Source organism: Cnephaeus nilssonii, assembly GCF_951640355.1.
Source record: "Cnephaeus nilssonii genome assembly, chromosome: 8".
In the NCBI taxonomy this organism is placed as follows: domain Eukaryota; kingdom Metazoa; phylum Chordata; class Mammalia; order Chiroptera; family Vespertilionidae; genus Cnephaeus; species Cnephaeus nilssonii.
This window is the reverse complement of record NC_137079.1, coordinates 57,913,316-57,925,979: the sequence shown is the minus strand read 5'-3', so window position 1 is coordinate 57,925,979 and position 12,664 is coordinate 57,913,316. Positions and strand designations below refer to the sequence as shown.

Below are 12,664 nucleotides of genomic sequence, written 5' to 3'. Positions count from 1 at the left end.
GCTCTGGTTATCTGCATTCTCAATCTAGGATCTCTTCTTGGTCTTTTATTATAAGAATGTTATGAAAAATTGCAGTAAAGAAGTATGTTATCGGCCATCATTGTAATGTCTCGACACCTGACATAGACCCTTGCACTAAAATTCTAAACCTGTGCATGTTGCAGAGTGAATGTCATAAAATTGGCCTGCATGTTAGTCCAAGGATTGGCAAACTATAGCCATATCTGGCCTTCTGCCTATTCTTGTATGGCCCCTTTCACATTATTAAGTGGTTGAAAACAAAATCAAAAGAATATTTCATGGCTCATACTTTTTATGAAATTCAGCTCTCAATCTATATAAAAGTTTTACTGGAGCATAGCCAGGTTCCTTCATTTCTGGATTGTCTGCGGTTGCTGTAATGCTGTGGTGGCAGAGTTGAGTAGTTGCACCTGAGACCATCTGGCCAGCAAACCTGAAATATTTACTAGCTGCCCCTTTACAGAAAACATCTGCTGAGAGTGTCTAAAGGTCTATTAATTTATTGTCTATACATCTTCAAAGTTACCTGGCCTGAAAAATAAATAACATATCTATGTAGTTATTTTTGTACATCATTAAGCAAAGTAGTACCTTCCAAAATGGACTTGATGAAATGCTCCAGTGGTGATACTATCAGGTGATGAAAAATCACAAAGGCCAGGTGACATGATTCATTTAAGAAAGAATCTAAATTTCTTTAATTCTCTACACTGAAAATTATTCTTTTGGCCACACACACAAAAAAAAAAACGTTTTAAGAAGCAATGACATTCCTACCACGTCTTGATCATCTTTGCCTAGACTTGTAGTGAATACAATAAATATTTAAATTTTTGTTGTGTAGTTCCTGCAGGTGGTCAAAATCAAACGTAACAAAGCAGTATATAATACAAATACAAGAAAAAATAACTGATCGAATGAAAATCTTATCAAAAGGTCAGACTACATCAACCTAAAAGAGTTAAAAAATAAAGCAACATTCTAACATATTCTGGAATCAGTTGTTTTCACTTTTTCTTTTCACAGTAGAAACAGCTAGTTCAGTACCTAATGGACACAATGTCTGGCACACAGTATACAATCAATAAATGTTGGATATGTTCAAAATCTTGACAATTGCACACCTTAGTGATTTACAACATTTATCTAAATAGGAAATGCTCATTAGGCAAGGGAGACAACATTAGAAAGCTTAAACTATATGAGTGTAATTTTTTTACATCTTTTGAACTTTTTATTTTAAATATTCTTGAAAGTATTACATATGCCCCCTTTTCCCGCCATTGACCTTTTCTAGCCCCCCCCCTTCCCACCCCAGGCCTTCACTACCCTATTGTCTGTGTCCATGGGTTATGCATATATGAGTATAATTCTTAACAAGGAAGTTTCAGAAACACTGTAAAGGTGGACATGGAATACATGGCAGTAGATTAGGATGCCAGTGAGATGATCTGCAGTACAGCCACTGTAGTACTTAATGGAAGAAAGTAAGAGTTAAAAGAATAGAATCCAAAACACCAGTCAGAATATATGCACCCCTATGTTTATAGCAGTGTTATTTACAATAGTGGAGATCTGGAAACAATCCAAGTGCCCCCCAGTAGGTGAGTGGATACAAAAGATATGTACATTTACACAATAGAATACTATGCAACTGTACAAAAGAAGGATCTCTTACCCTTTGAGGCAGCATGGAGGGACCTGGAGAGTATTATGCTAAGTGAAATAAGCCTGGCAGAGAAAGACAAGTATCACTACTAGAGGCCTGGTGCACGAAATTCGTGCACTTGGAGGGGGATTTCTCAGCCTGGCCTGTGTCCTCTCACAGTCCTGGAGCCCTTGGGGGATGTCCTACCTAAGAGTGGGCCTAAGCCATCAGTTGGACATCCTTAGCGCTGCTACAGAGGCGGGAGAGGCTCCCACCACCGCTGCTGCACTCGCCAGCCGTGAGCCCGGCTTTTGGCTGAGCGGTGCTCTCCCTGTGGGAGTGCACTGACCACCAGGGGGCAGCTTCTGAGTTGAGCGTCTGCCCCCTGGTGATCAATATGCATCATAGCAACCTGTTGTTCTGCTGTTCAGTCGATTTGCATATTAGCCTTTTATTATATAGGATATGTGGGATCTAATGAGCAAAATAAAATGATGAACAAAATAAATCCAGAGACATGGAAGCATGGATGAGACTGACAAATCTCAGAGGGAAAGGAGGAGGGAGGGGCGGAAGAGATTAACCAAAGAATTTATCTGCATAACCCATGGCCACAGACAATAGTGTGGTGAAGGCCTGGGGTGGGACAGGAGCCGGGTGGATGGGGCAATGAGGGAGGGAAAGAGGGACATCTGTAATACTTCAGCAATAAAGATTAAGAATTAAAAAATAATATATGACTAGCACAGCTTTGGTAGTGATGTTCAGAGTCTTGGTGAGGGCAGTGCTGTGGCTGAGAGTTCATTGAGGAACAGGTTGCAGTAACCTGGTGAGAGGTAGTGAGAGGTGGCGAGAGTCTTCGGGAAGTTACAGTGCAACTGTAGAGAAAGCAGTGTTCTGAGAGGCAGTTTAACTTAAGGCATTTGGGAAAGAAAACCTTGCCAAGGGTGATAGCAAATTTATATCCTTATGTTTGGGCCCAACTCTCTGCTCTTCCAGGGGTTGCAAGTGAAAAATACATAGTCATGCCCCCTCCAGGTATGAGAAGCCCTTTACCCATAGCTAGAACTTTGGTGTAGGAGTATAGGAAAATACTGCTGTTCAGAAGTTTATCACCCATTTTCTCCTTTAGTAAAGACTTTCTTAGGATAATTTTGATCATCATTGGACCTCTCAAAAATTTTAATGTCCTTATATAAAAAGTTAATTTATTGGAAAAAAATTGCCTTATGAAAAGTTCTTTTTGTTTTATTTTCTATAAAGACGCTTCCTGTTACAATTCTTCAGCTACATAGAGAAGAATAAGTAGGATGTGCCGGTTTCCACTTCCTTCTCCACTCCTCCACCGCAACCTTGGGCACTAATGTAGCATGCTTGCTTTCTTAGCTCGCCTCCACAATAATGCTCCTCCCTCTTCTTAAAAGCCTCCATGCCAAAGGACAATGCACAGCATTCTCTCTTGCAATAGATGCTAATTGTGTGCTTGGTTGGGCTCTTGCTGTCAGCATAGTCACAATCATTGCGCCATTGTGCCGGGAGGCTGGGCACAGTGGTTACTGTGCAGAGCGATGAATGCTGTTTACTTGGGATGTGATGTTGTCTGCATCTGTGGGTGACAACACGCGGTCACTGTAATTTGCCTGGCGAGTGATCAGACTGGTATAAAATAACATTATCTGTTCAGCAAGTTAGCAGCCACAAAGAACTATTGATTTCTTTTATCATGGAATTTTTAATGAGAAACTTCGAGTAATGGAGATTGAAGCTGTGAGAACAGCTACCAAGTGTGTGTTGCATATTAACCCCTATTTTTTCAGTGTATTTTGGGATCAAGTTTACATACCCAGAAGGTAAGGAGCTGGGAGTGCCCACTCCGCACAACTCTCTGCTCTGGCTCAGCTTAAGAAGGGCTGCTTAAGCACAGCTAATTACGTATTGGATATGTGACATGATTGGTGTCAATTAGGAACGAGGCTTCAGGTAGTGTCCCCTCCATGAAACTTACGAATTCTGAAAGCATAATCACAGTGAATGTAGACACTTCCTTGCCTAGTTCTTTCACCTACGTGAGGAAAAAAATATTTTGTTATGTAGTTGTTGTAAAGGGATGGTATTTAAATTTCAACAGTGCTTGCTGAAATGCTGAAATAAAAGGAAACATTTTGCTCTTTAAAAAAATTACCTTGGTGGTATTTTGCAAGGGTCTTAATTGCAAAGACCTCAATTTTGGAGCTGATTATTTTCTTGACTAATTCCCATGGTTTCTATCTTTCCACCCTGCTGCCCATTTTTAAATACTTGCCAACTGTTTACTCATTAGCATTGCTTATTAAAAGTGATTTGGGGAACACATTTCAAAGCAGTCCTTTTTGTATGTTTTTCAAGTTTTGTCAAATTTCCAGCAAATATAAACCTATTCATTGTCTAAAGGTGAAGTTTAACCAAATTTATAATTTTTTATTTATTTTTCTCATCCTGCTTGTGTACATGTCTAAATGGTTGCTTTTTAGGAAAGTGGATTTTGACTAGTGCAGTAATTTGTATTCCTTGAAGGGAGAAGTGATGTTTCATGTGACTTAATTCAAATTTGTACAGTTTGGGGTATTTTTCATGATCTCAAGCACTTAGAAATAACAAGGGCTTGGTAATTTTGGAGGAGGGAAACACACTAATTAATTAGCCAGGTGAGATAATGTAAGCATTCTAACCATTGCAGGTAAAAACCTTTTTTGTTTCTTATTTTATAGTATTAAAGTAATAATGTGTATAATTCTACCTTTAGATGTTATAGGAATAGTATATGTTCAATATGGAAATTTGGGAAATATTTTTATGAAAAGGAAAAATCCAGTAGATCACCAGTTTGTCTCCATACTTGCCATGAAAACTAGCAGTCATTAAATTTTGCTGTATGTACCCTTCTGTGATTTTTGTATCACTTTTGCATAAGTCTTGTTTGGATCAAGGCCATTTAGAAACACAAGAGTCACTTCAAGTTTCTTCATAATTTAATATGTTTTTATTAAAAATGTTATCAACATTTTCTGATATTAACCCTTTGCACTCACTTGCTTTTTTCTCGATTCCTTTATTCTAATGATAACCGTGTCGAGTCACACTCGACATCCGAGTGCAAAAGGTTAAATGGGTTGAAAAATTAACCTTAGAAAAAACATAAGACTGTGTGTGGTTACTATTAAGAACATTTCCTACAGTTTGTAAAGATGGTAAGTTTCTTTGAGTTTTCCAAAACAAATTTTTCTTGTTATATGGGCATGTTGGCTTTATGAAGGTGAGACTGATTTACTTATTCTTAAGGAGGTGTAAATATGACCCTCATTCACAAATTGCCTTTTTTTAAAACGTATTTTTCCCTTAGATAAATAGAAGTCAGTTAACTTATTCTAATGAAAAGTTGCTCTTTTGTCTTTTCATCTTTTTTTTAACGTCTTCCCTTCCTTCCTCTGACAAGTCACATTCTGCTTCCATATTGCTAACTGCTGCTGTTTATTTCTGCTTCTGTGACAGCCAGCCGATGGCGGAGTCTCTTCTCTTCAAATGTCTCCCTGGCTTTTCCTTATAGTCCTGTTGCAAGACTCAGCCCTTATAGCAATGGCATTAATACTCCCAGCTTCTCTAAAACCTCAAATAAAGCAATACTAACACCTGAAAGAACAGGTAATACTTCAACTTCTCGACTAGCCGCTTGCTTGCTTGTCCTTAGTTACTAAACACAGCTTAAATATCCATATTTCGTTGAAAAACTTGAGGGTAATCTTATTACAATGGAGAGTTTTGTTGCACACTTACTTTGGATATGAAAAAGGCTAACGTTAATTTGTACTTTAACACCATTAATCTGCTCTCCGTTGTGTGTGGTCGGCGGTCGGTCTGCCCTCATTGTCAACAGTATATGTATATATATAGTTAACGTGTTTCCAGGTGCCTAGCATGCTTTTAAAATGAAATGTCAAACAATTCAGTACTTTTTATTAAGATTCAAGAATATAAGGATTTATATCTTGTTCTTTTAAAATTTTTTAGCTTTTTATTGTAGCTCTTTATGCAGCCAGAGCTACATAGAAAATAGACATAGCTGCTCTTTATGAGATGATTACATTCCTGCAGCTTCCTCCCTTTGGGTCCTATCTTCCTTGTTCTCTTATCTCGAGCCATTGCTTTTTCACTCTCATGAGTGACTACCAGTCTCCTGACTGCTCTACACTCAATTTCACAGGTTTCGTAGATGTTTCTGTGTATGTATGTGTGCTTTTTATATGTGATATTCTTACTTATTTGTAACACTGTTGTTTGTAACTGTTTAAAAAATGGACCGGGTTAAATGTTCATTTTAAAATACATAATAATTACTACCGAGACAAGCATATCTGATTATTAATTAAAGTGAACATGGATATGTACTTACACAGTGCATTTAGATATATGCTTATCTAATGGGATTCAGATTTTAGCATTAATGATTTCCTTTCTTATTGTGGTAAAAAAACAAAACAGGAGATCTCTCTTCTGTACAGTTTGTATTTGGTCGCTTTTTGGTGACATGTTAACAGGGCAGAAACTGGCGATTGTCGATAACATGAATTATAAAGCATGAATAGGTATCAGTTCTTTAGTCTAAACGATAAACCTACATCCTTTGTTTTTAGGTTACACCTCCAGGGGCTCCCCTCTCAGTCCCCAGTCGTCTATAGACAGTGAGCTGAGCACTTCAGAACTGGAGGACGACTCCATCTCCATGGGGTACAAGCTGCAGGACCTCACTGACGTGCAGATCATGGCTCGTCTGCAAGAAGAAAGTACGTTTTTTTAGACCAGAACACCTTTTAAACTAGGGGCTTCTCCTTGAACTGTGAGGACATGGGGAGTTTTCAGGTATTTCTTCCCAGGTAATGGGCAAACACTTAGGTCCTTTCTCTCATACTGTCCTGCTTTGTAGATGGAGCAGTTCATGCTTCTCACATTCTCATGAGCATCATAAGGTGTTAGGACATGTTCTGACCAAAATGCACTGACACAAAGACCGTTGCTGGGATGGCCACTGTGGAAACAGTTTGACAGCTTGTTTAGAACCAAACCCATGATTTCCACAAGGCCCAGCATGTTTCACTCTGGGCATTTATCACAGAGCAGTGGGAATTTGTGTTCACACAAAAACCTGTACTGAACATTCGCAGGAGCTGTTTGTAAAAGCCAACACCTGGAATGAACTCAGATGTCTCAGTAGGGGAATGGTTAATCAGACAGTGGTACCTGCATGTCCTGGAGCACTACTCACCAATAAAAATGAATGAACCATAGATTCATGCACCATCATGGATCAATCTCCAGGGAATTACACTCAGTGGAAAAAAAGGTCATTCCAAGAGGTTGTATACTGTATAGTTCCATTTATATAACATTTTGGAATGACAAAATCTTAGAAGTGAGCAGTTTAGTGGTCACTAGGGTTAGGGATTTCTGGGGGTTTTTGGAACTATTTGTTCAGTATTTTGACACTGGTGGTAGGCACTTGATCCTACAGGTGATAATTGTAGAAAACTTAAAACTAACACATACAAGCATGCATGAGTAGAACCGGAAACACCTAAGATGGGTTTGTGTCACTGCCAGTGTTCTGGTTATCATGTTATTCTATAAGTCTGAAAAATGTTACCATTGAGAGAACTGGGCAAAGTGGCAAGAGAACCCTGTCTTATTTCTTTAGAACTTCATGTGAGTCTATCGTTATCAATAAAAAAATCAGTTAAATGCATTTGGTATACTTTTCAGAATAAATAATTATGGAAGAGGAGATCATTGGAAATGGGACAATTTATCCCTGGTTCTACAATAAAGTTACAATAAATAATCTGGGAGTGAACACTTCAAGGATATTTATGGCAGAAAAAGGCACAATACAATGTAGATCACAGAACCTGGCTAGGCTTGTTTTGCAGTTAACTTTTCAGGTCAACATAAGTAGAAACAGCCAACTATCATTTACGTGTAACAGTTTCCTGGTTTCAGAATCAGTCAAGGCTACTATGAGAAACATGGTAATGCTTATGCAGGATTTAATAAGGTACATTTTGAGGGAAAAGTGATTATTTTTGGTCATTATTTAGTAACAGTAAACTAACACTAACTCTACATCCATATGGCTAAAAGATTAGATGTCAATTTTCAGAAGTTAAGAAACTTAAGTTCACTATTTTAAGATAGTTATCTTTTAGGATGACCTCAAACCATTGCGATATTGAAATGTCACTATGCTTCGAAAAAGAACAAAAAGAATGAACGAGAGGCGACCTTGTTAGAAAATACATACTTGTACCACAGGTTTTGAACTTTGCGCTGATTTGAGAGTTGGGGTGGGGAGCAGGAGGAGTTCCTGCTTGGGCAGAGATTTGATTAATTGCCTAACTCATAGCAAACAATTTATAATGATGATGAATACTATTTCCTAAGCAGCCTTTCTAACTATCTCTGGAGTTCAGAAGGGATCATTTGGGGAAATTGACAGACATTGATGGATAAATTATAGCAGTAGGTACTATATTTAATTTTCACTGCAATTGTGGCAATCGTTTTGCAAAACAAAATAGTCTAATCCTTTCTAATAAAAGAGTAATATGCAAATTGACCATCACTCCAACACAAGGTGGCTGCCCCCATGTGGACACAAGATGGCTGCCATAAGATGGACAGCAGGGAAGGGCAGTTGGGAGGGACCAGGCCTGCAAGGGAGGGCAGTTGTGGGCGATCTAGCCTGCAGGGGAGGGCAGTTAGGGGTGACCAGGCCGGCAGAGGAGGGAAGTTGGGGGCGACCGGACCTGCAGGGAAGGGCAGTTGGGGGAGACCCAGGCCTGCAGGGGAGAGCAGTTGGGGGGGGACCAGGCCTGCAGGGGAGGGCAGGTAGGGGCAAACAGGCTGGCAGGGGAGCAGTTAGGCATCAATCAGGCTGGCAGGGGAGTGTTTAGGGGGTGATCAGGCTGGCAGGCAGAAGGGGTTAGGGGCAATCAGGAAGGCAGGCAGGCGAGCAGTTGGGAGCCAGCAGTCCTGGATTGGAGAGGGTGCCGCCTGGGCTGAGGGACAAACACCCCCGTGTACAAATTTTGTGCACCGGGCCTCTAGTCTATATAATAAAAGCCCAGTGACTGTTATGGCAGAACGACGAGAATGACTGGTCACTATGATGCACACTGACCACCAGGGGGCAGATGCTGAATGCAGGAGCTGCCTCCTGGTGGTCAGTGCGCTTCCACAGCTGGAGCGCCACTCAGCCAGAAGCTGGGCTCACAGCTGGTGAGCGCAGTGCCGGTGGCAGGATGCTCTCCCGCCTCCACGGCAGCAGTAAGGAGTGGAAAACCAAGTGGTAAGGAGCGAGCAGGCGGGCAGATAGGAGCCAGGGATCCTGGATTGCGAGAGGGATGTCCGACTGCCGGACTGCTAGTCAGGCCTAAACCGGCAGTCAGACTTCTCCCGAGGGGTCCCGGATTGTGAGAGGGCTCAGGCCGGGCTGAGGTACATACCCCCATCCCTGTGTAAGAATTTCGTGCATTGTGCCTCTAGTATTTTAATAAACTAAGAACAAGATAATGGGTCTCTGAATCATTTGGCACAAAATTTCCTCTAATATTTGAACTTAATTTTTGCTAGATTGAAATGTCTCTAATGATAATACTATTTCTTATTATTTTTTAGGTCTCAGGCAAGATTATGCTTCCACGTCAGCATCCGTGTCAAGACACAGTTCCAGTGTGTCATTGAGTTCAGGAAAGAAAGGGACATGTAGTGATCAAGAATATGATCGATTCAGTTTAGAGGATGAGGAAGAATTTGACCATTTGCCACCACCTCAGCCCCGTCTTCCAAGATGTTCACCTTTCCAAAGAGGAATCCCCCATTCACAGACTTTCTCCAGCATTCGGGAATGTAGGAGGAGCCCCAGTTCCCAGTATTTCCCTTCAAATAGTTACCAGCAGCAACAGTGTTACTCACCTCAAGCCCAAACTCCAGATCAGCAACCAAATAGGACCAATGGAGGTAGGTTATGATACCCTTTTGGTATGTGGTGGGCTGAAGAAATGGTTTTAAAGTCAATGTAAACATTTCCCAGCTTTATTAAGTACATTATCAAGACCTTATCAGTTTGGTCTAAATTCGAATCTGTAATTGGCCGGCTTCTGATTACATGTCCCAGATTTATAGACCTGGGGCTTCAAGAACACCACCGCAATGTAGCTGGCACAGAATGGGCCATAAACGGGAGCATCTTTTTGCTGTTGCCAGTTCAGCTGTGGGATGGGCAGGGTTGTGCCAGTTGAGGAGCTCGTAGTGGATCTCCATGGAGCCCGAGGCACTGAGTTACCCTCCCTCACCTTTCCCACAACCTCCAGCCTCCTCCTGCCTGTTTCTAGCACAGAGTGGTGGATGGTTAGTGCACGATGATGCTTGGAGAGGATGCTGCTTGTCACATCCAGGTTACTGGGAAGTTGGAATATGTCTTTCCCTCCGATCCTGACATCTAGAATTGGGATCTGTGTAGCAGTAGGAAAATGGAGGCTGATCTTTGGCATGGTATTGGAAGCTGATTAGCCCTAATGTCAACGTGGTGGGTTGGAATATGTGTCATTCTCTTGTGTGGTTTTCTGTCTGCCTCTTCATTTGTCTTCCTTTTCCACTCTCAGGAGTTACACTCCTTGACTTCCAACAAATGATAGGGAGAACAACTGTAATGTTCTAAGCCTTACGGTATGTTTTCTGTACTAATAATCACTCACACGCAGGTCTGTGTACTATGGAGAAACAAGCCATATTTATACAGGTATAGCATTTAATTATAAAGCACCGTTTCTCAAAGCTGAAGCCAGAAGTGCTCAAGCAGGTAATTTTATAATATTGCAAAGCCAAATACAAATTATATTTGTGGTCATCTGTTACCATGTTTTTACTTCTTACCTTTTCTTTCTGTGTACTTGTGTCATTAATGCTAATTAAGAGATAATTGGAAAATATTAGTCCTAATTTCTCTGTTTTGTACCTTCAGATTTAAAAGAAAACAGTGGCAGCTAAAGAGTGTCATAGTGGCTAGTTTATAAAAGCTCATAATATCAGAAAGACAGTATATGCCATATGTTTAATGAAAGTCATAGCCTTATTTTACAATTGAGGGGGAGGGCACCTTGCATTGTTTCTCTGAAGAGTTTTTTGTCAAGTTTCTGTGAACATCATATCCTAGTTGTCAAGCAGATGCTGGCTCTGTATCTTGATTAGTACTGTCGAATGGGATCATTGTCTCACCTTGGAAAAGGGGTTTTGACTTACGTTAAACACCATTATGAGCAGGATTAGGTTTCCCCGAACCTGTGCTGTGTGACTCCTGTTAGGAAAGTGGCGCCATATCACAGCTCCGCGTCCGGCTGTGGTAGTTGCATGGTTTCCTACAAAAGAAAATGGGATCCAGTATCAGAACCTTCATGTGTTACCAGGGAATATTATCGGAACACAATTGTGAAATGAGAATGGTAACTTTGAAACTAATCCATCAAATATTTTTCTAAAATACCAAAATAATATAAATAGGAGAAAATAATTGTTAAATCATTGATGCCTTAAAAAATAATAAAAAATAAACCAGAAATGTGTTATTTACATTTATTGCTTCTATAGCACCTACCTACACGGTCTAGGTTCAAAAGAGATGGCTCTTAAAGGTTGTTGGAATATTTCTAGGGATCATAGAATTGAAATAAGCCTTTTTAGAGTAATTTATCAATTAGGAAACATGACTAAATCTTGCAGAATTTGTAGGACACAGCAGGGGTTATTGGTAGCATGCTGACATAATCACTCTTAGCCGGAGGATCTCCCTGGACCCCATTGACTGTTGGTGGTAACTGAGTCTTTTCTTTATCCCCTGGTTCTTTAGTCTTTATTGCAGAGTGGTGAGTTTTGCTGCTCCTTTCCTGTGAGAAAACTCATGTGAAATCTTGCCTTGGTCTGTTCCTCCAGCTTCCTGCTGCATCTTAGTCCTTGAGGATAAATTGCTGGTTTCTTGTGAAGATAGAACATTATTTTTGATTCCTTGAATATTAAAGTGTAACCACACAGGAATCTTATTTTCTTTCATCTGCCCTTTATTTTGATTTTTCCCCTTTGACTCAAACTGGCCTCACCTAGTGCCCAGACTCACCCACCTCCCTCTCCCTTGCTTAGTCATTAAGCCCTCAGGACCATGAGGTTCTGGTCAGCGTCCAGTAGTCCTAGGAACAAAGCCTCGGGTCTGTTGACCACAAGGACAGAGTTCTGGTCAAACTAGAGATAACATCTAGTTGTGTTTCAGCTCCCGAATGACCCCCCTTGACTGCATCCTTGTGAAACCAGACGAAGCGATGCCATGGCTGACATTAGGACCAGTTGCAATGATCAACTATCCCTACCCTAGTGCCAGCCCATCAGTGGAAACCACGACCCAAATTCCATTAGTCACCATGACTAATGATTTTCCCTGTGTAATCCATTTCCTGGAAGCCATTGGGAGCCAGGTCTTTGAGCATGAGCTGTGACTCCGGGCATGGCACCATCTCCTTAAAAAATCCTTTCTTCTTTAAAAAAAATTGATTTGAGGAGGGAAGAGGAGTGGGGAGATGGAGAGAGAGAGAGAGAGAGAAGCATTGATTTGTTCTACTTATTTACGTATTCATCAGTTGATTCTTTTTTCTTTATTGATTAAGGTATTACATATGTGTCTTTATCTCCCCATTGCCCTCCCACCCCCCACTCATGCCCTCACCTCCCTGGTGTCTGTGTCCATTGATTAGGCTTACATGCATGCATACAAGTCCTTTGGTTGATCTCTCCCCCTTCCCCCCACCCTTCCCTACCTTCCCTCTGAGGTTTGATGGTCTGATCAGTGTTTCTCTGTCTCTAGATCTGTTTTTGTTCATCATTTTATGTTGTTCATTATATTCCACAAATGAGTGAGATCATGTG

At 40.7% G+C, this 12,664-nt stretch overlaps 1 protein-coding gene across 3 annotated transcripts in view; it reads left to right on the top strand.

Annotated features, from left to right (window-relative positions):
* SLAIN1 (SLAIN motif family member 1) overlaps nucleotides 1–12,664 on the top strand; it is a 58,907-nt gene that overhangs the window by 32,471 nt on the left and 13,772 nt on the right. For 2 of the 3 annotated variants that reach the window (XM_079778948.1, XM_079778949.1), the window contains exons 3-4: nucleotides 6,337–6,486; nucleotides 9,374–9,715. In XM_079778948.1, the coding sequence (XP_079635074.1) occupies nucleotides 6,337–6,486; nucleotides 9,374–9,715 (492 nt within the window). Of the gene's footprint in view, nucleotides 1–5,197; nucleotides 5,348–6,336; nucleotides 6,487–9,373; nucleotides 9,716–12,664 lie in introns of all 3 variants that reach the window. The other variant, XM_079778950.1, reaches the window with a different exon arrangement.